This window comes from Giraffa tippelskirchi, chromosome 3 (assembly GCF_054371585.1).
Source record: "Giraffa tippelskirchi isolate mGirTip1 chromosome 3, T2T-mGirTip1v1.2.pri, whole genome shotgun sequence".
NCBI lineage: Eukaryota > Metazoa > Chordata > Mammalia > Artiodactyla > Giraffidae > Giraffa > Giraffa tippelskirchi.
In genome coordinates, this window is record NC_137277.1 from 45439075 (window position 1) to 45464682 (window position 25608).

The 25608-nt window shown below is 39.4% G+C and overlaps 1 protein-coding gene across 5 annotated transcripts in view; it reads right to left on the reverse strand.

The window, feature by feature from the left end:
• The window catches only part of MYO1D (myosin ID), a 357962-nt gene that overhangs the window by 246599 nt on the left and 85755 nt on the right, over nt 1-25608 (reverse strand). For 3 of the 5 annotated variants that reach the window (XM_081579798.1, XM_081579799.1, XM_081579800.1), the window contains 5 exons: nt 10470-10678; nt 7780-7873; nt 4987-5152; nt 3081-3134; nt 1523-1618 (listed from right to left, as the gene is read on the reverse strand). In XM_081579798.1, coding sequence (XP_081435924.1) covers nt 1523-1618; nt 3081-3134; nt 4987-5152; nt 7780-7873; nt 10470-10678 — 619 coding nt within the window. Of the gene's footprint in view, nt 1-1522; nt 1619-2875; nt 2929-3080; nt 3135-4986; nt 5153-7779; nt 7874-10469; nt 10679-25608 lie in introns of those variants that run through there. The other 2 variants (XM_081579802.1, XM_081579801.1) reach the window with 1 other exon arrangement.

Genomic DNA, 25608 nt, shown 5'->3' on the forward strand with positions numbered 1-25608 from the left:
TTATTGTATGATTCTATATATAAATATACTGTTGTTATCGATAATTATCTCTGAAAGGTGAGCTTTAGTATATTTTAATTTCCTTTTGGTTCATCTTTATTTTAGGTTTTGACTATGATCATATATTACTTCTTGGTTTTTATTGGGCAGAAAAAAAGGAAGGGGAGGAATAGGAATGAAAATTGTTGATGAAAAGGGAACCTAAGGTAAATTTAGCTTTGGAGAAAAGACTAAATGTTCATTTAATATTTGCTTTTTGTGAGTGCTTTACATGATCCAGTCAAGAGTCACTTGGTCAATAAGACAATTTGATTTAAAAAGAATGTTTTCAGTCACTGTTCTTTTAAGTGTTGATTTTACAATCCTTTATACATCTTGAAGTGCCCCTGACCTATTCTCAAAAAGCTGGGGTGTTGCCCTCTTTTGTTTTGTTTGCTTTCAATTAATTTTCAGCCAAACATCCTGTTCTTGGATGACTGTAAAAGTATAAAACTTGTGCAACTTAAATGTCAAACAATGGAAAACTAATTGCAAAACCCTAAATATCATTTATTTATATGTGTGATAATAAAAATACCACTAAAACCAGTAATATAGGTATAATTAGCTTAAGATGAATAGCAAAGAATTTGAAAAAAAGAAATGTTTCCCACATCTTGGATTCTTTCCTTTTATAAAGTCATTTATTTTCTCCCCCAACTATAAATCAATGCATCTTTAATTATAGAAGAAATATGAAATATGGAAAAAGTAGAACTCAATTATGTATAACTTTATATATCCAGAGTAAACAAGTAAACCCTGGTCTATTTCCCTTCAAATCTTATTTCATGCTTTTATACACCTTCCCCAATGAAATTATAATTATTGTTTTATAACCTACCATCGACAAATCACTATATTATTAGGATTAGCTACAAATTGGCTAGCAGAAATTATATACATAGCAGAACACTAACTAGAAACAGTAGGGCAAAAGGATCGGTGGTATGTGTGTGCAAGGGCTTTTACATGCAAGGAAGGGAAAAAAAAATTGTGAAAGTTGAATAGAAATGCTCCAAGGATCACAAAACTATGTCATCAAAATCATGATTTGAAAAACTAATGAATGGTGATCTTTGATATTTTTCAACCACAGTGCTTTTCAACTTTGTTTTGTTTTACCAACTTGCCTTTGGCCAAATTATATAGTACCTCCTTTTGCGGTGGATTTCCTACTTGTAACAATATTTTCAGAGGGTCAGAATAAAAGGAATGGGATTAAAAATTAAAAAAAAAAAACCCACAAGATCACAAGAGAGAAACTTCTTTCCTGTCAGATGGTGACAAAATATAGTAATGGGTTATTAAGCAAAGTTGTTGCATCAATAATACATTGAATCTCTGTCCTCAAGAATTTTAAAAATAGAATAAAAGAGTCATTCATTTGCCTTAAGGCAGCAGGCTGAAACCGATAATTAATTAATGTCCCTTCTGATTCTTTGATTCTATATCTGAATCATCTCAAAAAGGAAACGCTTACCTTCAGCTGGGCTCCAACATGGATGTAGTTGTAGGATGACAAGGATTTCTGGAGATGCAGAGAGCGTAGCATCTGGTCTGAACCTCCTTGCAGCAGCTGAAAAACATTGAAATAAAAATAAGTTATCAATATACCCACTGAACTCAGTATACCATGTATTCTAACTTACTGGTGGACAGTCACTCAGTCATGTTGGACTCTTTGCGACCCCATGGACTGTAGCCCACCAGGCTCCTCTGTCCATAGAATTTTTTAGGCAAGAAGACTAGATTGGGTTGTCATTTTCTTACTCCAAACTTAATGGTAAACTAGTTTTTCATTTTCTGGGTTAATTCACTCAGGTCTTCCTGTTTCTGGCTTTGAAGATTTATTTTTATTTTTTATCTCGAGGGGAAATGGCTTCAACATCATCAGAGATGGAGAATGTTATACAGTCAGAAGGAAAATTACTTAAAAGTTCTTAGTCCTTTCACAACATAACTGGCATGAAAGGTTCTTGCTTTGACTGTAGCTGTTTGTGAACCAGGAGCCAGTGCTCCGTGGCAGTCATGTGCTTATCAATCTTGTTATCTAGACAGTGTGCAGTTGTGTTTCGAATTCAGAAAAAGTCAATACTGCCTGAATCTAAGAGCTGTCAGCAGCTAGTCATATGTTGAATCATACTGGAAACAAACAGCTTTTCCTCCTCAAACTCTAATCCCAGGAAAGGACAATTGGATAGGCAGGACTGTAGTATTGGACAAAGACAAATTTTAACTTTCATTCAAGTGCAGAAAAAGTTATGGGTTCTTTTTTTTAAAACATATTAAATTATTAATTTGGTTGCATTGGACCTTAGTGGTGGCATGGAGGATCTAGTTCCCTGACCAGGGATTGAACCTGGGTCCCTTGCATTGGTGTCTTAGCCAGTGGACCACCAGGCAAATCCCAGTTATGGGTTCTTGAAACAACAAAACTCCTATATTTAGCAGAAAACTAGTTTATTGAAAACATGGTGAATTATCAACAAAAACACAGATACAATACATGTTGTCCTTCTCTATAGAACATGAATTTTAGAAGGCACTATATTGAAATTCTCTATATTAAACTGCCCACTTTGGTTTACTGAAAAAAACATAACTATCAGGTTTTTAAAACTGATTCTCTTTTTTAACAAAAATAACCTGACTTTGTATTCCCATCTCTGGGGTGCTGCAAAATGGGAACAATAGCTTCAACTGAAAAATAAAACGAATTTACCATATTCAGAATGTATCGTTTCAAAAGCTTTTAGGGTCATTAAACTGTTACTACACTGCAAAGAAACACAGGGAATGCTCAACTGAGGCAGTCATCTGGTTGGTTAACTACCTGCCAGCTTTTTGTAACAGTCATGCTTGTTAAGTCTCTGAAGAACCTCGAGGGGGAGGGTGTACGCATGCGCGCCCACGTGTGTAACGTCTTGTGGGCCGATGCAGGCGAGGGAGGCACAAGGCAGGGGAGAGTCCCCAAGGTAAAAATCCATTTCGTGCACACCTGAACAAACGGACGATTATCTGCAGAACCTCTTACTAACCTGATAGAAAGAATGAAAGCTTCTTTCTCCTGGCTGTTGCACAATAACTCGAGACTGAGGGGGGAAAAAAGAAACACATTAAAATCGTTAATCTGAGACTGTACTCCTAAAACAAAATGAGAGCCACTTTCCTAGAGAATCCTGTATCAGCAGTGCCCTGAAATGTCCTAAGGACCCCATGGACGGGACCAACCTATGGAGTTTTCTGTGCAATCTTTTGATAATTCTTTCTTAAACTTTCCGAAAATGAAGCTATTTTTATTTTTTTTAACCTGGAGCCTAAAGATGGAATTTTCAGGGGGAGGGAATTGGCAGTGCGGTGAATAGGAAGGAATGTTTAGGGAGGGATACTCTCAGCATTCCCTTCCTGAGGATCTGCGGGTATTTCCAAGAGCACCACCTTACATCCTGTACTAAAGTCAGGTGAACAAGATCTGTCCACAGATTCCTCTGCTTGAGAGGGTTTCAAAAAGACTGCTGTTACGAGAGGACTCAAAATGTAAGGGGATTCTTTTGCCTGAATATGTACATAAAATGAAGGCATAAAACATTTTGGAAAAAAAGGAAAGACTGATAATAACTGGCATTTCCTGTCCTTTTTCAACTGACCCTGATAAACACTGTATCCTGAACAGTCTGACTTCAGCTTCACAAACAAAAATCAAGGTTAGTCTGCATTCTGCTGCCATAAAGGTTGCTATGGTATGATTGGGATGGAAAACCCTTAACTGAGACGGTAGGTCAGTTCATCTCTGAGTATAATTCAAGGAGGTGACTTAACTTGGTAAAGCTCAACCTTAAGTGCCGTAACCAGGCGAAGCTACTCCAGATTAGTTAGGACACAACCTCTCTAGCAGTCCCAAGAGGACAGTTTTGACTGGACTCTTCTATAAATTGGATCTTTCACTCACATGGGGAGATAAAAACATACTCTAAGTTTTCACAGACCAAATGGAGTATGCCTCATAATTAGGCTATAAAACCACAAAGTACTGTATTACCATATATATATATAAATATATACATACATAAATATATATATAAATGTTACTATATATATAAAAATATATACATATATAAATATATATATATAAATGTTACTATATATAAAAATATATACATATATAAATATATATATATAAATGTTACTATAAAGCAGTGAACAAATAGAAACTGGAGGAAAAGGAGATTTCAAATTAGTTAAAATAAAAACCTGGGAGGACGTGTATAAAGAGTAGAAGTGACTAATCCTAGATGGGTTTTTGCTAAACCTTACCGAAAAGTTGGCACATGTTCAATCACCCCCACTTCACACACACACCTAAATCATTATCTACAAATTCTATAACTTTTACCAACTCGACATTGTAATGCTAATAAGAGAACACAAAAAGAGAACATTAATGTCACAGAACAGTAACTGAGGGGCAGGAAGGGATGGAGAACAGGATTAAAAGCTACTTTGGAGCAATAAAAGAAATTCTATAATCAGGTTTTTAAAAAACATTCAGCATTAACAGACTCATAGACACAGAGAACAAACAGTGGTTGTCAGAGAGGATGGTGTTGGGGGAGGCACGGGCAAAATAGGTGAAGGGTATTAAGAGGTACAAACTACCAGTTATAAATAAGGAGGTGATGTACACATAGGGAATACAGTCAACGATACTGTAATAATTTTGCATGGTGATGGACAGTAATTGGTCTTATTGTGGTGATTATTTTATAATATATAAAATCACTGAATCACTGCATTGTATACCTGAAACTAATATCGTACATTAATTATACCTGAATTTGAAAACGCAATTCTAGTGCTTCCCCTCAAAAATTCAGCATTAAAACAACAACAACAAAAAAATTCAGTATTTGCAAACATGACGCTTGGAAATCAAGCACATTTTACCTTCTCCAATAAGTAGTTATTGATGTGTCCACCAATCGGGTCTCCCTTGAAATCAAAGTTGATATCCATGTATTTTCCAAACCTGCTTGAGTTGTCATTGCGGTTGGTTTTGGCGTTTCCAAAAGCTTCCAGGACACAGTTAGACTTCAGCAACATATTCTTCACTCTTTAACCCAGATAAATGAAAGTCACTGCAACAAATTTCAAAGACTGGACTTTTTAAGAAACTAGATTTCATTAAAAGACATGCAAATACGTCTACAGAGAAGCTGACTGAAGCACTGTTTGCAACATCAAGAGAACAAGAACTTTTAACAACAGAAATGTCCATGAATAGGGATGGATGAAGATAAATTTTTGTTTCCTAGTACAATATATACTGACCTAGAAAGAGGTCCAGAATATATTAATGAATGAGAAATTAAGTTGCAAAATAATATGTATTACAAAATAGTATGATCTTTGTGGTGTGTGTGTGTTTGTGTTTGTGTGTGTGCATGCACACGTTTTACTAAATGCTTATAAATCTGGAAGGGACAACATACTTCTCTATGGTTACCTAGGTTGATGGGGTAGGTAGGTGGAATTTCAGAGAACTTTCATGTTTTGCACAATGATGTAATCTTTAGTTTTTCTATTAAATGAGCATATTTTATTTACATAAATAAACATATTAAAAAGAGATGTTCTGAAAAGAATGGGTGACATGGAAAATGATTCCATTTTTAAAAGTATTTGCTTACAAAGCCTAGTGAAATTTATTGCCCTGGTTAATACATCATCAGTGTGGTCTTGATTAGTTTAGAAACTGCTCATCATTTTGTTTGGAGCTGTATGGAATCTCTCTTTGGTATCAGGTATTTAAGTCTTTTTTTTTTTTCCAGGTACAATTTTTAAATAAAGATAATTACAAAAGATGTTAAGTCATTCTTATTGATGAACGCTAATTCTCTATCTCAATGGATACATTTTAACTTCATTCTAGGTCTTGCTTTGTTTCTATTTCACTGACATACTTGCTCTTATATGGGCATATTGCTGAAATAACCTTCCATCACTATTAAAAGTGACCCTACAACCTTAACTCCTCACGAATGAAAGTACACTTCTAAGTGGAGCAGGGGAAACTGCTTTGCTATGGTAAATAAAGAAAAGTGTTTATAAACTATGGTAAGATATGCTCTTAAAAGACCAGTAAATGTAAACATGCCCTACTTTACTGTACCAACTGGGCTTAGAAATTAACTCTTAAAACAAACTAAAATTTAGTTCTCAGCCAGTTACTCTCCTGAGATTCTAAGGAAATTCTAAAAACGTACTTATATCCTTGTCCTTGTCATATTAGTTTGCAAAGTCAGAATCACAATTGGGGCTGTATCACTAATAAGAAAGATACCTCTTTTGACGTGGCAATCTAGCCCAGTTACGATGAAAAGAAGAAAGCCCATCTAGGGTAGTCTAGTCCAAATTCTCTTCTTTTGTACCAACACAACTTCCTTTTTCTCTACCCATAAAACTGAAGACTGAGATGTATATACAGAGTGTGACTCTCCTGTAAGTAAATACTGAGTTTCAAACTAGCAACTTTGGATTTTTTTTTTTTTTTGATGTGGACCATTTTAAAATTCTTTATTGCATTTGTCACAATACTGCTTCTGTTTTATATCTTGGTTTTGTGGCCAGGAGGCATGTAGGATCTTAGCTCCCCGAGCAGGATCAAACCCACACCCTGTGCATTGGAAGGTGAAGACTTAACCACTAGACTGCCAGGGAAGTCCCAAAGTAGAAACTTTAGAAAGTTGCTCTTTTTCTCTTCAGAAAGTCCACCCCACATTGGAAAGTCATATTGCTTTAGAGGCACATTTCCAACTTTCTAAAAACAAAAAAACCCCATCCATTTACTCCTTAATATGTACTAAGTAAATGGCATGTACCAGACACTCTACTGAATGCTGGGTCAGGGCACACCAGCTTTATCACTCATCTTGTGGTGAGCAGAGAACGATGTGGTATGAAACCCTTTCAGAAAATGAATCCTATTCAGAACTTCTAATACCAAGGTTCTGGTTGTCACAGTGATGGGCAGCATGCATCTGCCTCCCAGAGCCCCCTTTCAGTCTAGGGTAAGTAGAACACAGTGTAGAAAAGATGCTGGTACAGTAGAAAGAGCAAGAAACCTGTGCGTACTTGAACAATACAGACTCCCAGGAGATGATTACATCTTTGCTGAGCACATGTAACACTGAAGGTGGCAGCTACAGACTAGAATTACCGCAGCAGTATCTTTCGATCAATAAGAAGTATGGAAATAGAAGGATATAAATGAAAGTACAGCGAGGACTTCCCTGGTGGTTCAGTCGTTAAGAATCTGCCTGCCATGCAGGGGACCCAGGTTCGAGCCCTGGTCTGGGAAGATTCCACATACCACGGAGCAACTAAGTCCACACGCCACAACCACTGAGCCTGTGCTTCACAACGAGAGCAGTCACCACAGTGAGAGGCCCGCGCGCCACCCCTGGAGAGGAGCCCCCTCTCGCCACAACTAGAGGAAACCTGTGTGCAGCAACAAAGTCCTAGTGCATCCCCAAATGAAGAAATAAATTTTAAAAGTAATGATAGTTCAAATTAAGTTATTAAAAAATAAAAGCACAGAGATCTGCAGTAAGAGAATCAAAGTAGTTTAACCATCAATCAATGCCCAATGCGTATCAGAGTGTAGGCCTAACCTAGTCCAGTTTGTATAGAAAATAAGGCTCCGGCGAGAATTTTCCCCCATGGTTAGACGGCCCTTACCTTTCGATCTCCGCTCTCTGACTGGGGTTGGTGATGGCTGCAATGTACTGCATGATGTACTTACTGGCTTCTGTTTTACCAGCTCCGCTTTCCCCTAGGGGGAAAATTGTGTAAGGCTTAACATTCCAACTTACACCAAGCTAATGTTCAATCAAATTATTTCAAGTTTTCTTTTTTTAAAAAAAAAAATTGGAGAATTGAATTATTTCAAGTTTTCTCTTTTTTTTAATTTTTTTTAAAAAAAGGAGTATCATTGCTTAACAAGGTTCTGTTAGTTTCTACTGTACAGCAAAGTGAATCAGCTACATGGACACATCTATCCCCTCTTTATTGGATTTCCTTCCCATTTAGGTCACCACAGAGCACTGAGCAGAGCTGCCCTGTGCTACACAGAAGAATCTCATTAGTTATCTATTTTATTCATAGTAGTATATATATGTCAATCCTGATCTTCTCATCCATCACACCCCCTCTTTCCCCTTAGTATCCATACATTGGTTAAGTTTTTAAAAAAAATATTTATTTTTATTTCTTTATTTGACTGTGCTGTGTCTTAGCTGCAGCATGTGGGATCTAGTCCTCTGACCAGGGACTGAACCCAAGCCCCCTGTATTGGGAGCACGGAGTCTTAGCCACTGGACCACCAGGGAAGTCCCCATTTGTCAAGTTTTGATGTAATTCATTTGAAATCTTTTATTTTACTTTTTTAGTTATTTCATTCTGTCTTGATATGGGATTGGTTCTAATGGATCTGAACATGGTAAAAAATTTAAAACTATTGTAGAAGCAAAATAACAGATTGCAGATCAAGACTTACTAGTAAAATATATCAAGGGATAAAATGTGGTACACTAATTCCTTAAAGTGTGAGTACTTGGCAGTGATTCTGAAGTCCAGTGGAAAAGCAACAGGAAAAGTGACAGTGGTTACAGTGAAATTCATTTAACTTTGTTTTCTATAGCAGAGGTTTTTGAAAATTTTAGTGGGGATGAAATTTTCTTTAATTACAGCAATTTGAGTGAAAAAACAAAAGCAGCAAGCTCCAAACATATGGTGTCACAGAAAAAGCATGGCAACTGACATAAGGAGGGGAGAAGGAATAAGTTTATAATTATCTGCCCAGATTTTAAAATGTTTATCCCTTGTGACCCAAAATTCCACGTGCAGAAATTTATACTCTAGAAATATTAAAAATATGAATATAATCAAATGATAATCTTCAAAGGTTTTAAGGCTATTTTTTCAGGCTATACCATGTATTATGGCTAAAATCTGAAAATAATATGCCCATTAGCAGAGGACTGGGTAAATAAATGATGATTCAACTTTGCAACATATTACACAATTGTTAAGAGACTGCACTACTTCTATAGGTATTCCAGTGAAAAGATATCCACTATACATTGTTAAATGGAAAAACAAGTTATGTGATAGCAGTGATAACATAATTCTATAATATATGTTTATAATTAATATGCATGTGTGACTATAGGTATTTGCACACACAGAGAAAATGTATAAAGGATAAATGCTTTGGGGACTTCCCTGGAGATCCAGTGGTTAAAGACTCTACCTTTCCAATGTTAGGGGCATGGGTTTGATCCTCGGTCAAGGAACTAAGATCCCACACGCTGTGTGGTGCGGCAGGAAAAAAAAAAAAAAAAAGGATAAACACTTTACTGTTCACAGGTGTTACTGTGAGAATTTAGGGAAGAACAAGGGATTCAAGGGAGAGACTTCCTGTTTTCACTTTACACATTTATAAAATTACCTCCCTCCTGACCTCCTTTTACAATCAGGCAATACTGCCTTCAAATTTTGTTTTAATAAAGCCCGTCCTAGAATATAACTCTCCAGCACCAACACTAAATTGCCTCGCTTCTCTGACCCTCAATACTCTCATCCGTGAAGTAGAAACTCAACTGTCCTACCTTCCGGTCAGAGAGCAGAGCTGACAACCAAAATGGAATAAAGATCGCCGAAGGGTTTTTAAAGTATAAAAGCCACTCATGCAAATATGAGGTGTTACGAGCATCAAGAGGAAGTCCCACAGTTTGGGAGAGGCCACCCCAGGCCAGCGGGCAGGTATTTTCTTGTTTCCAACTCACTACACACAATTCCTTGAAGTGCTCAGTTTTACACAGAGAGCTCGGCTCCTGTTCTTGGGCACCCAGGGTCTGGCACCTGTTTATCCTCCTGCAGGCATTTATAGCTCCAGCCCCCAACTCTGAGCCCATTTCCAGCTCCTATGCCTCTGTATGCCCCTTGACACCAGCTCAATCCTGTTCACCAGTCCAGCTTGGAGTTCATTCTTCCTTTTTGATGGTACTTCAGGATTTCATCTTCCTGATTTCATTCTCTGATCATCTAAAATAAACTTGGTTACATTTTTATCCAGTAGTACTATGCATTTGAGATGAGAGGACGAATTTCCCATGTCAGCTCAGTCTACAAAATTGACCAGAAGTCCTTCCAAACGTAATATATAACGTGTGAATGAACTGAGACTAGTGGATGGTCAGAAATGACAGAGATGATCTGGCATTTAATGTTGGTTACATTTTTTTTCTCCTATAAAATTATTTAAGCTTCTAACTTCAGAGAGTATCTAGTTAATCATTTGGACATTTGAGTACCCAAATAAATTAAATACATGTTGACTTTGGAAGCACAGAGATCTCCTTAAATACCTGATATCACAATGCAAGTGTCTTTTGATCGCCTCTTCATAGCCTTGTAAGCAGCATCAGCAATGGCAAAAAGATGCGGGGGTCTCTCGTACAGCTCACGCCCTTTGTACTGCTCAATCGTGTCTCTCCCATAGATGTTCAAGGACTTGTAGGGATTCACAGAGACGACGACTTCTCCAATGAATGTGTAGATGCGTCCTTTTTCAAATCTGCACACGAGTGGGAGAAAGGAAAACATGGCTGTGGTTATTGTTGTTGTTTAGTCACTAAGTCGTGTTCGACTCTTTGCCACCCCGTGGACTGTAGCCTGCCAGGCTCCTCTGTCCATGGGATTTCCCAGGCAAGAATACTTGAGCGAGTTACCATTTTCTTCTTCAGGGAACCTTCTCTACCCGGGATCAACCTTGTGTCTCCTGCAGTGGCAGGCAGATTCTTTACCACTGAGCCACCAGGGAAGCCCAGGTATGGTTAAGCAGAAATGCTATTTCTTTCCTACAAGTCTCTTATTTCCAAGAAAATCCAAGTATCCCAGGAGCAACTTGAGAACTGACACTTCACAATTCTGAGTTTACTTTTGGAGTTAATGCTTGAGTCTGTGTCCCTGTGGCTGCTGCTGGTAAAAACGACCAGTAGGGGTTATCAGCCAAGAGAGAAGGAAGAATTTAATATTGGAGGCTGGAGATTTTCTAATTTCTAAAATACGAAGGAGTAAGAAGGAGAAAGAAATAAAAATGGCTGGGATAATATAAGAGCTCTAGGAGGAAAAGATACAGAAGTTAAACAGGTCTTGAAACCCATTTAGCCAGATTTTCAGTTGTAAAGAAAATTGTCCAAATATATTTATTTCTTCTCCCTCTTGAAACCCCACAAAAATGTTAGTAAAGGAATAAAAACAGCAACATCCATACCAGAGAGAACAGTAGAGGAGACATTTCTGGCATAAATCAAATCCACTTTTTAAAAAAATGACTGTCTAAAATTCCACGGTGCAGATATATATTTATTTATTTGATCACTCCACTTTCTTCCTGCTATCATGAGCAATATTGTAGAATATACTCTTGGCACATAATCTTACAAATCAGTGCTTTCATTTCTGTGAAACAGATCTCCAGGAACAGGATAGCTGATTGAAAAGTATGTATATTTTGAAAACTATAACATGATCCTACCACTCACGCATATAAGAGGCTAAAAATCCACTCTGTATTCGTATGTGACAGGTACATAACTGTGCGTACATGGACTTCAGTCATGGCCAACTGTGTGTGACCCTATGGACTGTACCCAGCCAGGCTCCTCTGTCCATGGGATTTTCCTAGCAAGAATACTAGAGTGGGTTGCCATGCCCTCCTCCAGGGGATCTTCCCAACCCAGGGATCAAACCTGCATCTCTTATGTCTCCTGCATTGGCAGGTGAGTTCTTTACCACTAGCGCCACCTGGGAAGCCCATGTATAACTGTACATAAATATATTTTGTAAATGATTACATAAGCATGGAAAAATACGGAAGGCTGCATCATGTTATGTCTTACGTATTTTTAAACACATATAGTAGGGTGATGAGGAGGAAGGTCACGTGGGCAGCTGGACGAAAGCCAGAGGAACTAAGAAAAAGAAAGAAGAGTAAAAAAACCCCCAGCACATATGATATGACTCCAACTGTGCAAAATCATGCGTCTATATCCGCAAAGAAAAAAATTCAACATAAAATTTAGAAAACCCATACATATTTACCACTGACACATTAATTCATACTTAAAAACACGTATAAGGCCAACACCTTATGGACATTTCTACACGAGTGGTTGGCACGACATACGCCACCTGCCGAGAGGCACACACTGACAGAGCTCACGTCCAAGAGCTGGAAGAAGGGAGTGCCAGCATGGGAGGCTGCTGGTCTGTGGACAGTGGCTGGGTCTCTGGGCACTCCTGCTGTCAAGTAAGTGCAGCAGAGCAATTACAAGGCATAACTAGAGACCAGAGGGCAAGACCCTTAAACTCCCTCTGCACTGGAATGAAGGCTGTCGGCTATAATTAGGAGTGGAAACAAACATGCTGATAATGTCAGCAATAAATTAATACCACGATTTTTATCAAGTAGTTGGCGTATGCTTAAATGAGAGTTATTGGCCACTTTAAGGTTTTCTGTGCATTTTTCTCCTGTGGTTTTCCTATGCATTCTTCCCATTGTCGGACAGAAAGTTTCTATAGTAGCTAAATACACCAACCCCGGAGTCCTTGATACCTGGGTCCAAAGGTTCACATTGCAAATTTAAGAGCCGAGAGACTGTGAAAGCTGCTTCACCTCCACAAGTTTCAGTTCCTTCACTTATAAAATGGTGATAATTATATCCTTCCCTCCCTCCGGCATTGAGTAAGTACTTTAAAAAAATAAAGGCAATTAATCTTATGCATCCAATTATGTTCTGCATGAAGGGTATTTTTAATAAATGCTATTATTTTATTAACATTGCTACCAGAAGCACAGCCATCCCTCCACATGAGGAATTAATGCAGTGATCATAATCTGATTCCCTGCCTTGGCTGTCAATCAACATAAGTCACAAGGAACATGTCCACATAACTCATACTCAAAGACCCACAAAAGCAAGGAGCAGCTAAGATTCACCGCTCAAGCCTTTCTGGTTTAACCTGTATGTTTGAAGGACACACTCAACAGCTTTCTTCAAAGATAAGAACTCAAAGGACAAAATTCTTTAGTTTAAAAAACACTGTCCAAACAGAAAAAACAGAGAGGAGGAGGAGGATGTTAGAAAAAAAATATTACCTCATGAGTCTGGAACTCTGTGACTAAGAGACAGCAAATAACATATGAGATTAGAACGTTGTTCTAAGATTCGAGGTCTGTCCAACCCTGCACTTCCTCTGAAATTGCATTTTATTTCAAATATAATGTCTTGTTTATTAAAACTTTTGAGCATCTTTGTAAAACACAATACATAAAACTTCCAATGCTAGCTATGAGGTTGAAGACAGTGGCAAAGGCTGAACAAGATACGATATGAAATACAACGCTTCAGCAAGAGTTTGGTTATGAATGATGAAACTTTCAATTTGGCCAGGTATTAAAATCACCACTAGATGGTGCCAACATACACCTTAACACCAACCCAAGATTTCCACTTGTTTTGGAGAGCCGCAGGGTATGAAGTCTGCCAGCACTTAGGTAATCCTCACCTCTCTGGTTGTCTCCAGGAGGAAAGGCAGTAATCATCCTCGATGACAAATGCCTGACACCATCTCTTTTGAGAGACCAAGGAAGGCATTTCTACGATCTCTGTGTGCAAACCTTTGATGATAAACTTTTATCATTCATTCTGCCTATCTGAAACATTTCACGTTTCAGAAAATTTATAATTCGTTATTCAAATATCTACTTTGTGCCTGTGTACTTTGGGCCTGACCCTGGGGATTAAAAAAGAAATAAAGAACAGGGAGTGAGTGAGTGAGTGAAAGTCGCTCAGTTGTGTCCTACTCTTTGCGACCCCATGGGTATAGTCCATGAATTCTCTAGGCCAGAATACTGGAGTGGGTAGCCTATCCCTTCTCCAAGGGATCTTCCCAACCCAGGGATCGAATCCAGGTCTCCCGCATTGCAGGCAAATTCTTTACCAGCTGAGACACAAGGGAAGCCCAAAGAACAGGGAAGTATTGTAAATAAATAATAATGATAGAGTGTGATAGGTAAGATACTAAAATCTTGCACCATGGTTGCAAAGATGATCACAACGAACGCCTTTTGATATGGAACCCTGAAGGGTAATATACAAACCACAGCAGGGCACACGTGTGTTCTGGTCTCCATGATTCTCTCCATTTGACTCTCCCAACTCCCCACAACACTTCTTCCATCCACCCACCCAGCCCATGTCACTCTTGCTCTCACATTAATGAGCTATTTACAGTTCCCAGGGACACCATGCCTGTGTGGTTTGTCCATGGGGTCGATTCTGCCTAAATACCTCTCTCCACCTGTCTCTTTCCATCATATGGTTGGTAGATTCCTACTCCTTCAAAAGTCTAAGCATCAGCTCCTTTAGGAAGCCATCCATAGTACCCTATCTCCGACTCGAGGACTATATGGTCTTTGCTCTGTTCAGATTTCTTTCCCCCTTTGAAACTTCCCAAATAGTGAAAACAGCTTAACAGCAATTGATTTTTAAAACAATTTTTTAAAGGAATTTATTTAAAATATTTATTGAATGGGCTGGATATTTTCACTGCCTTCTGAATGAAACAAAGAGGTACTAAACTTTTGAATTAACGAATAGCAATGGAGACAATACCAAGGTTATGTCTTGTACAGGAATTCTGAAACAGTTTTTAAAATATAGACTTCTTTAAACTTTTTTTTTAAAGAAAAACATAGCCTTGTTAATTTGCATGTGCTTGTACAAAAGATGACCTACAACAAGAAGTCAAGATGTATGTAGCTCTCTCGGATTGGACATGAACGGACTGTGTGTACACCACCACTGGGGTGGGGAACCCACACAAAACAGCACTACATATAATGAAGTGCTCACTGTGAACATGAACTTAAGCAAGAAGACAGAACCATGTGGCAAGATTAGAAGTATGGGAAGGAGGCTGGCCTAACCAGAGCAGAACACTTGTATCACGCAATGTCAGAGAACAACTGAAAAAGTAGGAGGGAGTCAGATTTGATACGATATGATAGGTTTTTAAAAACAAACAAACAAACCTGAGATATAATTGACATACAACATTATATTTGTTTCAGGTGTACAGCATAACGGTTCAATATTTGTATATACTGTGAAACAGTCGCCATAGTAAGTCTAGTTAAAATCTGTCCCTATACATCGCTACTTTCTTGTGATGAGAATTTTTAAGATCTACTCTCTTAGCAACTTTCAAATATGCAACACAGTATTATTAGCCATAGTCACCATGCTGTCCATTATATTCCCGTGACTTATTTATTTCATAACTTGAAGCTTGTACCTTTTGACTCCCTTCACCCGTTTCCTATCCCCCACCCTAACTCGGCAATCACCAATCTGCTTTCTCTATCTATGAACTTGGGTTTTGTGTTTTTGTTTTCCTTTTTTTAAGATTCCACATATAAATGGGATAGCATGGTATTTGTTTTTTCTCTCTGACTTATTTCACTTAGCATAATGCCTTCATTTCACAAACGGCAAGATTTCCTTCTTCAGTATTCCATTGTACCACATCTTCATCCATTCATCCACTGATGGACATTCAGGTTATTTTCGGACACAAAAGGCTTTGAAACCTAGGTTGAGGAAATCTAAATTGAATGTGACTGAAAACAAGGAAAAAAGTGAAGACTTTTCTAGCTAAACAGATCAATAAGGCTGGGTCTCAATGAAAGGAACAATAGTAGAAATGAGGGAAAGATAAATTCAAGTTGTTTCAAAGGGATAGTGGGCAGAATTTAAACATATACTGAGTATGAGAAACAAAAATATATTTAACCTTTGAGATGGGTGGAAGAGAAACAGGAATTTATTTTGGATGAAGAGATTCCAAAATGCACTCCCATGGACTAAAAGCTCGCCCACTAACAATTCAGGGTTACCCTTGATTGACTTCTTAAACTATTAATTATCACCAGGAGGAAAATTCTCTGTGCACTTAATAAAATAGGCACTTAGCCTACTGTGCACTTAATAAAATTTTTATTCATGAATAAATACTATTTATTTCATGAGAACATACATTTTCAAATAGGAGATGCTTAACCACATTGACTGGCCTGTTTTCTTTCCCTCTTCAATGCGAAGGAAATCTTAAGTTGCTATAAATAATGTTCATATTTCTCAGGGCAGGAGTTCACCTACACCTACACCTGCCATTTTTGGTCTTCCATTACCTCCTCAACCACCTCCAATTTGGGTTCCTCTCTAGCACTTCAGTAAACCTTGATCAACTTCCCAAAATTAAGTGAAATGAAGTCACTCAGTCATGTCTGACTTTTTGGGACCCCCTGGACTGTAGGCTACGAGGCTCCTCCATCCATGGAATTTTCCAGGCAAGAGTACTGGAGTGGGTTGCCATTTCCTTTTCCACGGAATCTTCCCAACCCAAGGATCGAACCCGAGTCTCCCGCATTGCAGGCAGATGCTTTAGCCATCTGGGCCACCAGGGAAGCCCTTCCAAAGTTAAGTCCCCAATGAAATTGCTAAATCCATTGGCTGATTGTCCTCATCATACTGGCTTCTCAGAAGCATCTGACATTGACTCCTATTTCCTCCCTACCTTCCTTCCTAGCTTCTGTGCATTCTTGGGGTTTTGTCCTCAGTCTCCTTTGCTGGCTCCTCTTTCCTCACGATCTCTAAACATTCAAGTTCTCCAGGGTTGAATCCAGTATCAATTTCAAACATCACCTAAGGCAGGGGTCCACCACCTCTGGGATCTAATGCCTGATGATCTGAGCTAGAGCTGATGTAATAATAATAGAAATAAAGCATACAATAAATGTAATGGGCTTGAATCATCCTGAAAGCATACCCCAACTCCCGTCCATGGAAAAACTGTCTTCCACAAAACTGGTCCCTAGTGCCAAAAAGGTTGGGGACTGCTGACCTAAAGCATGCCCATTTAAGGAGGCTGGAATAACGATATCTTAGCTCTACTCTACCCTCTGAAAAATCAACAAGACAAAACTAGAAAAGAAAACTTTATCTAGGAGAAAACAGAAAACTAGCCACAACTCAGAAACACAATCTATGAAAAGAGGGTGTGAAGCACTGGAAAATGATCTTCATGGAGGGGAACTGCTAAGAGTGAGCATGTGCTTCTACAAAGTCCAGGCACGGGAGCAAGTCCTCCAGAAATAGCTGTAGCTCTCGAGTGGCCAAACCAACTATTTTTTTTGGCTGCACCACGCAGCATGCAGGACCTTAGTTACCTGACCAGGGATCAAACCCACACCCCCTGCAGCGGAAGCACAGAGTCTTAACCACTACACTGCCAGGGAAGTCCCCAAACCAACAGTCTTTTGATAAGCATGGCAGGGTCTGGGGATGCAAGTGGCTGCAAAACGAGAGGTCCCATTTGACACTTTTGAAGAGCTGCAAGGTGGAGATAAATAAAGACAGGAATGGAAATTACATTTTTGCAAAAAAAAAAAAAAAAGTACGTTGTCAGAATGGAAAGGAGAAAATGAAAAAGTAGGTACAATTGCTCTGCAGCAGGTGATCTCCATAAATGAAAAGAGGCAATGCTAACTCGTCTCCCAGAAGTCTCACATGTATGTATGGGACCTGCTTGCTAGTTGGGCAAACTGCCTGCCATATCCAGGCAGAGTGTTGGTGAGAAAAGGTCTAGAAGTAATAGATCCCAGACTTGGAGATCTACAGATCCTTCTGCACGCTAACTTTCAGCAACTAACCAACCCAGAATGGAAAATACCTATTCAAAGTTGGCAATAATCTGAAGTGAACCAAAAAAAGAATGTCTGTATGTGCATAACTGAGTCACTTTGCTGTACAGCAGAAATTGGTACAACACTGTAAATCAACCATACTTAAATAGAAAATAGATGAATAAAAAAGAAAAAAGTGAATCAGAATGGCACCCTTGTTCAGATGTTAAAAGGAAAAGAACTGGACAGACAAAAAGCAGATCAAGAATACCCGAGGAAAGTAAGAATTCGCCACAAAGGAGAAAAACTATGAAAAAAATGTTCCTGCATGAAAGCAAAGAGTGTAAAGAATATATAGCCCTATAAACCAGGAGATCAAAGAGAACATCATTTTTAAAAAGAGCTTTCATATTTAAAAATCATTTTTAAAGGAGATACACTGAAAGAGCTCAAGAAAAGAAAAACCTACAGAAAGGAAGGTCATATTAAAAGATATAAAAAGAGGAATGGGCACTGCTGCAAAAAGCCAGGGACAAGAAGAGGTGGAGACATGTAAGCAAAAGGAAATGGAAAAACAAAATTAAAGCAGGAAGAAGGAAATGAGAGAAGCAGGAGGTACTGGAGGTGACATAATGAGTGTTCCTGAAGGGTTCTGTACATGATAATGGTGACATTTCAAAACAGCAATAATACTGATAATGAATGTCCACAGTGTTAGAAAATGAGCTAGCCACCTAGAAAAAAAAACAACAAACAGATTATTAGTGTGATGGCTTGAATTGTGTTCCCCCAGAAAGGTATGTTGAAGTCTTTAGCCCTGGTAGCTGGGAGGGTGACCTTATTTGGAAACGGGGCTTTTGCAGATGTGATCAAGATGAGGTCATTGGATGGGCCCTAATCCAATGTGACTGCTGTCCTTCCAAGAAGAGGAAAATGCTTGTGAAGACAGATGGACAGGGAGGATGCCCCGTGACGACAGGCAGATGCAGCTACAAGCCAAGGAATGCCACAGTCTGAGGGTCATCACTGGAAGCTCGGTGGAGGTGGGGAAGGACTTCTCCTCTACAGGTTTCAGAGAGAGCATGGCAGGCTGATACCTTCATTTTGGACTTCCAGCCTTCAGAACTGTGAGAGAGTCAATGCCCATTGCTTTAAGACACTTTGCTTGTTGTAATTTGTTACAGCAACTCTAGGAAACTGGTGCAACTAGTTATACCAAATTAAGTTCTGTGAAAACATGTTTCAATTTCACTCTCATTCAATGAAATGCAAATCAGTGGTACAATTTTTCACCTGTAGATCAAGAGTTTTATAGTGAACAATGTTAGCAAGAATATGGAATCACAGGGTAAGTGGGGGTGGGATGAATTAGGAGATTGGGATTGACACATACACACTACTATTAAATAGATAACAAACAAAAATCAATCATATAGCACAGGGAACTCTACTCTGTGCTCTGTGGTGACCTAAATGGGAAGGAAATCCAAAAAACAGGGGATATACATGTATAGCTGATTCACTTTGCTGTACAGCAGAAACTAATACAACATTGTAAAGCAACTATACTCCAATAAAATTTTTTTTAAAAAGAATATGGAGTCATAGATAATGTTCCTAGCACAGGTATCCTCTTAATTGGTCTGACCCATTTCAATCTCCATACAGCAAGAGGCATGATCTGAAAACATAAATCTAACTACTTATTCCTATCCTGGTGGCTACTACTTCCCTGGTGGATCAGATGGTAAAGCATCCGCCTACAATGTGGGAGACCCGGTTCAATCCCTGGGTCAGGAAGATCTCCTAGAGAAGGAAATGGCAACCCACTCCAGTATTCTTGCCTGGAAAATCCCATGGATGGAGGAGCCTGGTAGGCTACAGTCCATGGGGTCGCAAAGAGTCGGACACAACTGAGAGACTTCACTTTCACTTTTCATTCCTATCCTTAAATCTTTTCACTGGAAAATCTCAACGTCAGGTCAATCTGATATTGAGCTATTGGCTCATCTCATGCCAACTAGTTACCCCTGGTCACTGTGTACTCTGGCTGAGAAGACAACAAGTTCTTTTCCCATCTAAACTGCTCACCCCCATCATCCCCCACTTGTTTGTTTCCTTTATAGTAATTTGCCACAAGCAGTTTCTTTAATACAGGCCATACCTACCTTGATCATTGCTGTATCTTCAGTATGCAACATGGCCCTGGAATTTATATGGGGATGGTTAAATATTTGATGAATGAAAAAATAAAGGAATGAATGCATGAGTTCTTTTAGCCCACCTCTACCTGGTGCTGAGAAAAATTGAAGTCAGGAGGAGAAGGAGGTGACAGAGGATGAGATGGCTTAATGGCCTCACCGACTCAATGGACATGAGTTTGAGAAAACTCCAGGAGACAGTGAAGGACAGGGAAGCCTGGTGTGCTGCAGTCCACGGGGTTGCAAAGAGTCAGACACAACTGAGTGACTGAACAACAACACTCTCTCAGAAAATGGTTCTGCATTCTACTTACAAGAAAATACAGGCTATCAAGTGTGCAAAACTAAATCACTGGCCATCATTACCATTTTTTCTATTTATATACTTAGTTTCACTGAGGAAACTTCTCTTATTTCCTTGTGACTTTCAAAAATTGGGGGTAGGGTAGAGAGGGAGTGTTAAATATAGCAAGATGTCACCCTGGCTAAACATGGGCCATAACCCCAAGATTCAACATAAAAAGTCTTTCCCTTCATGTAGGAAACTTCACAAAATTTAGATATAAAGGTTGGGAAGATCACCTAGAGAAGGGAATGGCAATCCACTCCAGTATTCTTGCCTGGAGAATCCCATGGACAGAGGAGTCTGGAGGGCTACAGTCCATGGGGTTGCAAAGAGTTGGACACGACTGAGCGACTAACACTACTGCTACTACTACTAGCAATTTTTATTCCAGGAAAATATAATTGAATGGTACCTACTCCAATCAAGACGGGTTTTTCACTGGCAGAGAAAGAAGTTACAAAACATGTGGAGTTGACTTAGAATTGGAGAATTTAGTACAAACTTATGGCTTATGGGGGATAAATGGAGGACAATGTATAAACACACACATTTCCTAGTTCCATCTGCTGAGAGAGCTTAGAAGCAATGACACCCAGATGTTGGCTTGTAAATATTATCCTTCTTAACTAAAAGGACCCAGGGTTCCTTGGAGAAAAACTGACTCCAGAGCTTGCACAGGAAAACAGAAGATGAGCCTGGAATACCATGTTGTGACAGAAAGTAGGGATGTACTTAGGGAATGAGGAAGAAAAGTTAAAAGGACAGAGGAGCCAGTGTGAATGAATGGTCCCCTGACCAAATCTGGGACCATGTGAACATTAAGATAAATAATGTCAGGAACATTATAACCCTTTGAATACAGTAAGAATCTATGCATCCACATTAATATAAAAAAGAAATAAATAAGAGAAGGAAAAGCCCTTTAGAGTGGAAAGCCACTTAAGATATATAGAAGGAATGATGTGAGTTAGACAATGATCCACGTATGCTAAGATGAGGAATTCAAAGTGTGACGAGGAAGAAGATATTTACACGGACTCAAAGGATCTCCCCGCAAATCACTTCTTAATTACAAAAGAGAAAGAATAATTTTACAATGGAGAAACTTTATAACCACTTAAACCAACTAAGTAAAATTAATATCACCCAACATTGAAACAAACTATTAATAACATATGTGCCTGAGATGATCAGCTTGATGTGTCAAGTTGACTGGGCCATGGAGTGCCCAGATATCTGGTCAAACATTACTCTGGGTGTTGCCTTTTTGGTTAAGATTATACTACAATCAGTAGACTGAGTAAAGCAGAGTGCCCTCCCCAGTGTGTGAGCCTCATCCAACCATCAAAAGCCTGACTAGAATTAAATGGGTAAGAAGGCATCCTTTCTGCTTGGCTGTCTTTGAGCTGGGACATAGGTCTCCTGCCTTTGTACACAGACTCAGGCTAGAATTTACACCATTGGATCTTTTGCTTGCCAACTGCAGGTGTTGGACTTCTCAGTGTCCGTAACTGCATAAGCCAAAAATTTCTGTACACACACACACACACACACACACACACTCACTCACTCATTCACTCACTCACTCACTCTCATTTTGTTGGTTCTGTTTCTCTGGGTAACCCAAACTAGTGACAGACTTTGGTACCAAGAGAGGCTCCAGAGGGACAGAATTTTGAGGATGAGTTTTCTGAACTGACTCTGGGGGTTCTGGAATTGGGGCTGTCTGAAATGATTAGATTTAAAGCCACTATGACTCTATTCCGGTAGTAAAGAGAGCACCGACAGCCCAGGGTGTGATCTGACCCTGGAGATATATCAATATCTCCATCAGATGCTCCCAATCAACCTTTGTAGGAAGCAAGGAGCTGGGTGATGATCCATGATACTTTCAAATTCTTGGAAAAGTAACAAGAATAGGAAGTCAGCCAGGAGATGCTAACGTCCCTGGACAAAGCAGTGAATGAAAAGGATGATCCTGTACCATGAAATGATGGGAAAGCTTCTGTGTGTGCCCTGGAGGAGAGCTGTATCTCCCGTAACCTTGGGGCTGAGGACCCAGAGAAATGCAGAGCCTCCTAGTAGGAGGCAGTGAGGACTCAACCATCACTTCTGTAGCATCTGCCAGAAACACACGACCCAAAGCTAACCAGGAGGAAATGGAAAACAACCCTAAATTGAAGGATAGTCTACTAAAGAAGTGGAAAACCTCACAGTCAAGAAAATAGACAAAGGCTGAGTAACATTCAAGATGAGAAGAGATTACAACAACTAAAGATGCAAGGCACACTCCTAGGAGGCTTCTTGTAGTATTCTTGCAACTTTTCTGTAAATCTAAAATTATATCAAAATTAAAAGTTGCAAATAAAAATCCAACTTCTAAACTTCCTTATACAGCAGGTTTAAATTTTAATAATTTATTACTTTTGAATAGGCAATATAGATTCTTAGTAAAAGATTCAAAAGATATTAGTGAATAGGTAGTGAAAGTATTTCTCTCATCAGAAGTAATCACTGTCACTAGTTTCCTGTGAATTCTTCTAGGAATAGTTTATGCATACAAACACATATGCATTCACATAGTTTTTTTTTTTTAAGAAAGATGACTTTTTTCCAATTTAAAAAAATATGTATCTTGGCTATGGTTTCAGGTAAGTAAATAGAGAAAAGCCTCATTTTTGATGTCTCCATAGTACTTCATTCATGGGTGAATATACAATGAAATATTTAATCGGTTATTACCAATCATTTGTTACTATGAGCAATGCAACTATAAAAACAGCATATATTTCTTCGTGCATATGTGTATATATACTTGTAGAAGACATTCCTAGAATTGAAATTGCTAAGTGAGAGGACTGTCTGCAATTTAAACTTCTGAATGATTGCCAAATTATTCTCCAAAGAGGTTGTAGCAATTTACAGGTTCATTTACAATCCATGAGAGTTTCTGTTTTCCTGGGTGTGGGTTTTTCTCAACCAATGATGTTGGCCCGTTTCAAAAGGACAGCCTATACTGCAGTTTTATTTTCAAAGTACACAAAACTTTGACCCCTTTCTTTACTGGTGCACCAAACTTATGCAACACTCATTAGCTTAGTGCCAAGTGTCAGAAGGCTCAGTTCACCTTCCCCAGTTCTTGGAGAAGAATCTCTCCCAAGGATGAAGGCATCTTGTCTCTGCTTCTGGCAAAATCATGGTCTCCATGTGAGGCAGTCAATTTGCTTTATCCCCTTTGTTAGACAGTATCTTCCCGAGACAGGCAGGGACTATGCTGGAAAGATTACGAGATGGAGAGTCACACAGCCCTGGAACCCTGAGTTTGAATCCTGCTCAGCTAGTTGCTGTCTGTGTGCAGTCATGCACATGTGAGTAATTAATAAGTGCCACATATCAGGCACTATGCCAGGAGTCTGAGTTTCAAAGAAGAATAAGGCATGGTACTATTGCAGTAGAAGGTTTTTACACAGACAATGTCATGTAGTACAAATAAGGAAAGAGGGTTTAAAAATTACATATTCTTTTTATCATTCCCTTCTTGCTCCCATTTTCCCTCCCTCCTCTTTCTCTCTCTCTCTCACATACACATGCTGTTTCAGAAAAAATCTAAGGCAATAATAACAAGAAAGAAAGGATGCTATAGAAGCTTAGAGAAAAGATACCTAACCCAGCTCTAGGAGTGGGAAGGCTCAAAGAAGGCATCCTTAAAATTAAGTTACTTGACATTTAAGTTATTCATGTGACTACACAACTTTCGTATAGGTAGTTGTAGGCACCATTTGGGTTTACAGCGTCTTAGAGTTTCTGAAATAGGATGCTCTATTTTGACTTTTTATTAATATACTGCCACCTTGGAAGAGAAGGCTTGGGCAGTTTCACTGCAGCCTGCCAGTGACTGCAGTGCACAGGCCTCCCCATAGCAGACAAAAAGGCACAGTAAGAACATGCTCTCTGCAGATGTAGGGAATGGACGGTGGACACATGGGGTGGGGGGTGGGTGATGGGGTGAATCGGGAGATTGAGACTGACATATGTGCACTGCCATGTGTAAAACACAGCTAATGGGATCCTGCTGTATACTGCAGGGAGCTCAGCTCGGCATTGTGATGACCTACATGGGTGGGGTCGGGGTGGCAGGGAGGTTTAAGAGAGACAGGACATGTGTTTACCTATGTCTGATTCATGTTGATGTATGGCAGAAACCAACACAATACTGTAAAGCAATCAGCCTCCAATTAAGAGGGAGGGGATATATGGGGCTTCCCTGGTGGCTCAGTGGTAAAGAATCTGCCTGCCAATGCGGGAGATGTGGGTTCAATCCTTGAGTCCAGAAGATGCCCTGGAGAAGGAAATGGCCACTCATGCCAGTATTCTTGCCTGGGAAATCCCATAGACAGAGCCTGGAAGGTACAGTCCATGGGGTCACAAAAGAGTTAGACAGGGCTTCGCGACTAAACAACAATATTGGATTCACTTCGTTGTGCAGCAGAAATTAACACATTATAAAGCAACTATACCCCAATTAAAAAAAAAGAAAAAGGAAAAGAAAAAGAAAATTCTGGAACCAGATGGCGATTTAGCACCAACTGGCTCTACAACTATGTGCAAGGGCCTTATCTCTCAGCTAGAGAGGATCTTTCTTCATTTGAAAGGTGGGACGATGCTAGTATCTACCTCACAGGACTGTGATAAGAAATGAGACACTCCACCCGTACACCCAGAGACACACTGCTGACACATGGTAAGCATGCAAAAGGCCAGGTCCTATTTTTACCATGAGCAGCACTGCCAGCCCGCTGGACGGCAGGAAGCGTCCTTCCCCACGCAGGTCCCACTGTCCTGCTCGCTGCACCTGTGCTGAGCTGTTTATCCTCAGGCAAGGGTCACTTTTGTTAGCGGAATGGATCATGATGCAGCTTGGCATCATGTCTGCAAATCATTCTTCTAGGACAGACCCCTTTAAGCCAAAACCCCTCCATAAAATGTTTAGGCTTTTCGCAGGACATAGGCAACTGGCTAGGGCCACTGGCAGTGGTTTTTGTAGACTTTTTGAGTCCATCTCTTGGTTTTTTTTCTCCAGAGCAACATCTCTTCACCCGAGCAACACAAGAGGTAGTCAACCAGAAAGTGTGGTCAGGAGATGCCTGACTGAATTCTCACTCATTCACTCCTTCCTTTCCTCCTTCCTTCTTTCCTTCCCCTCCCTC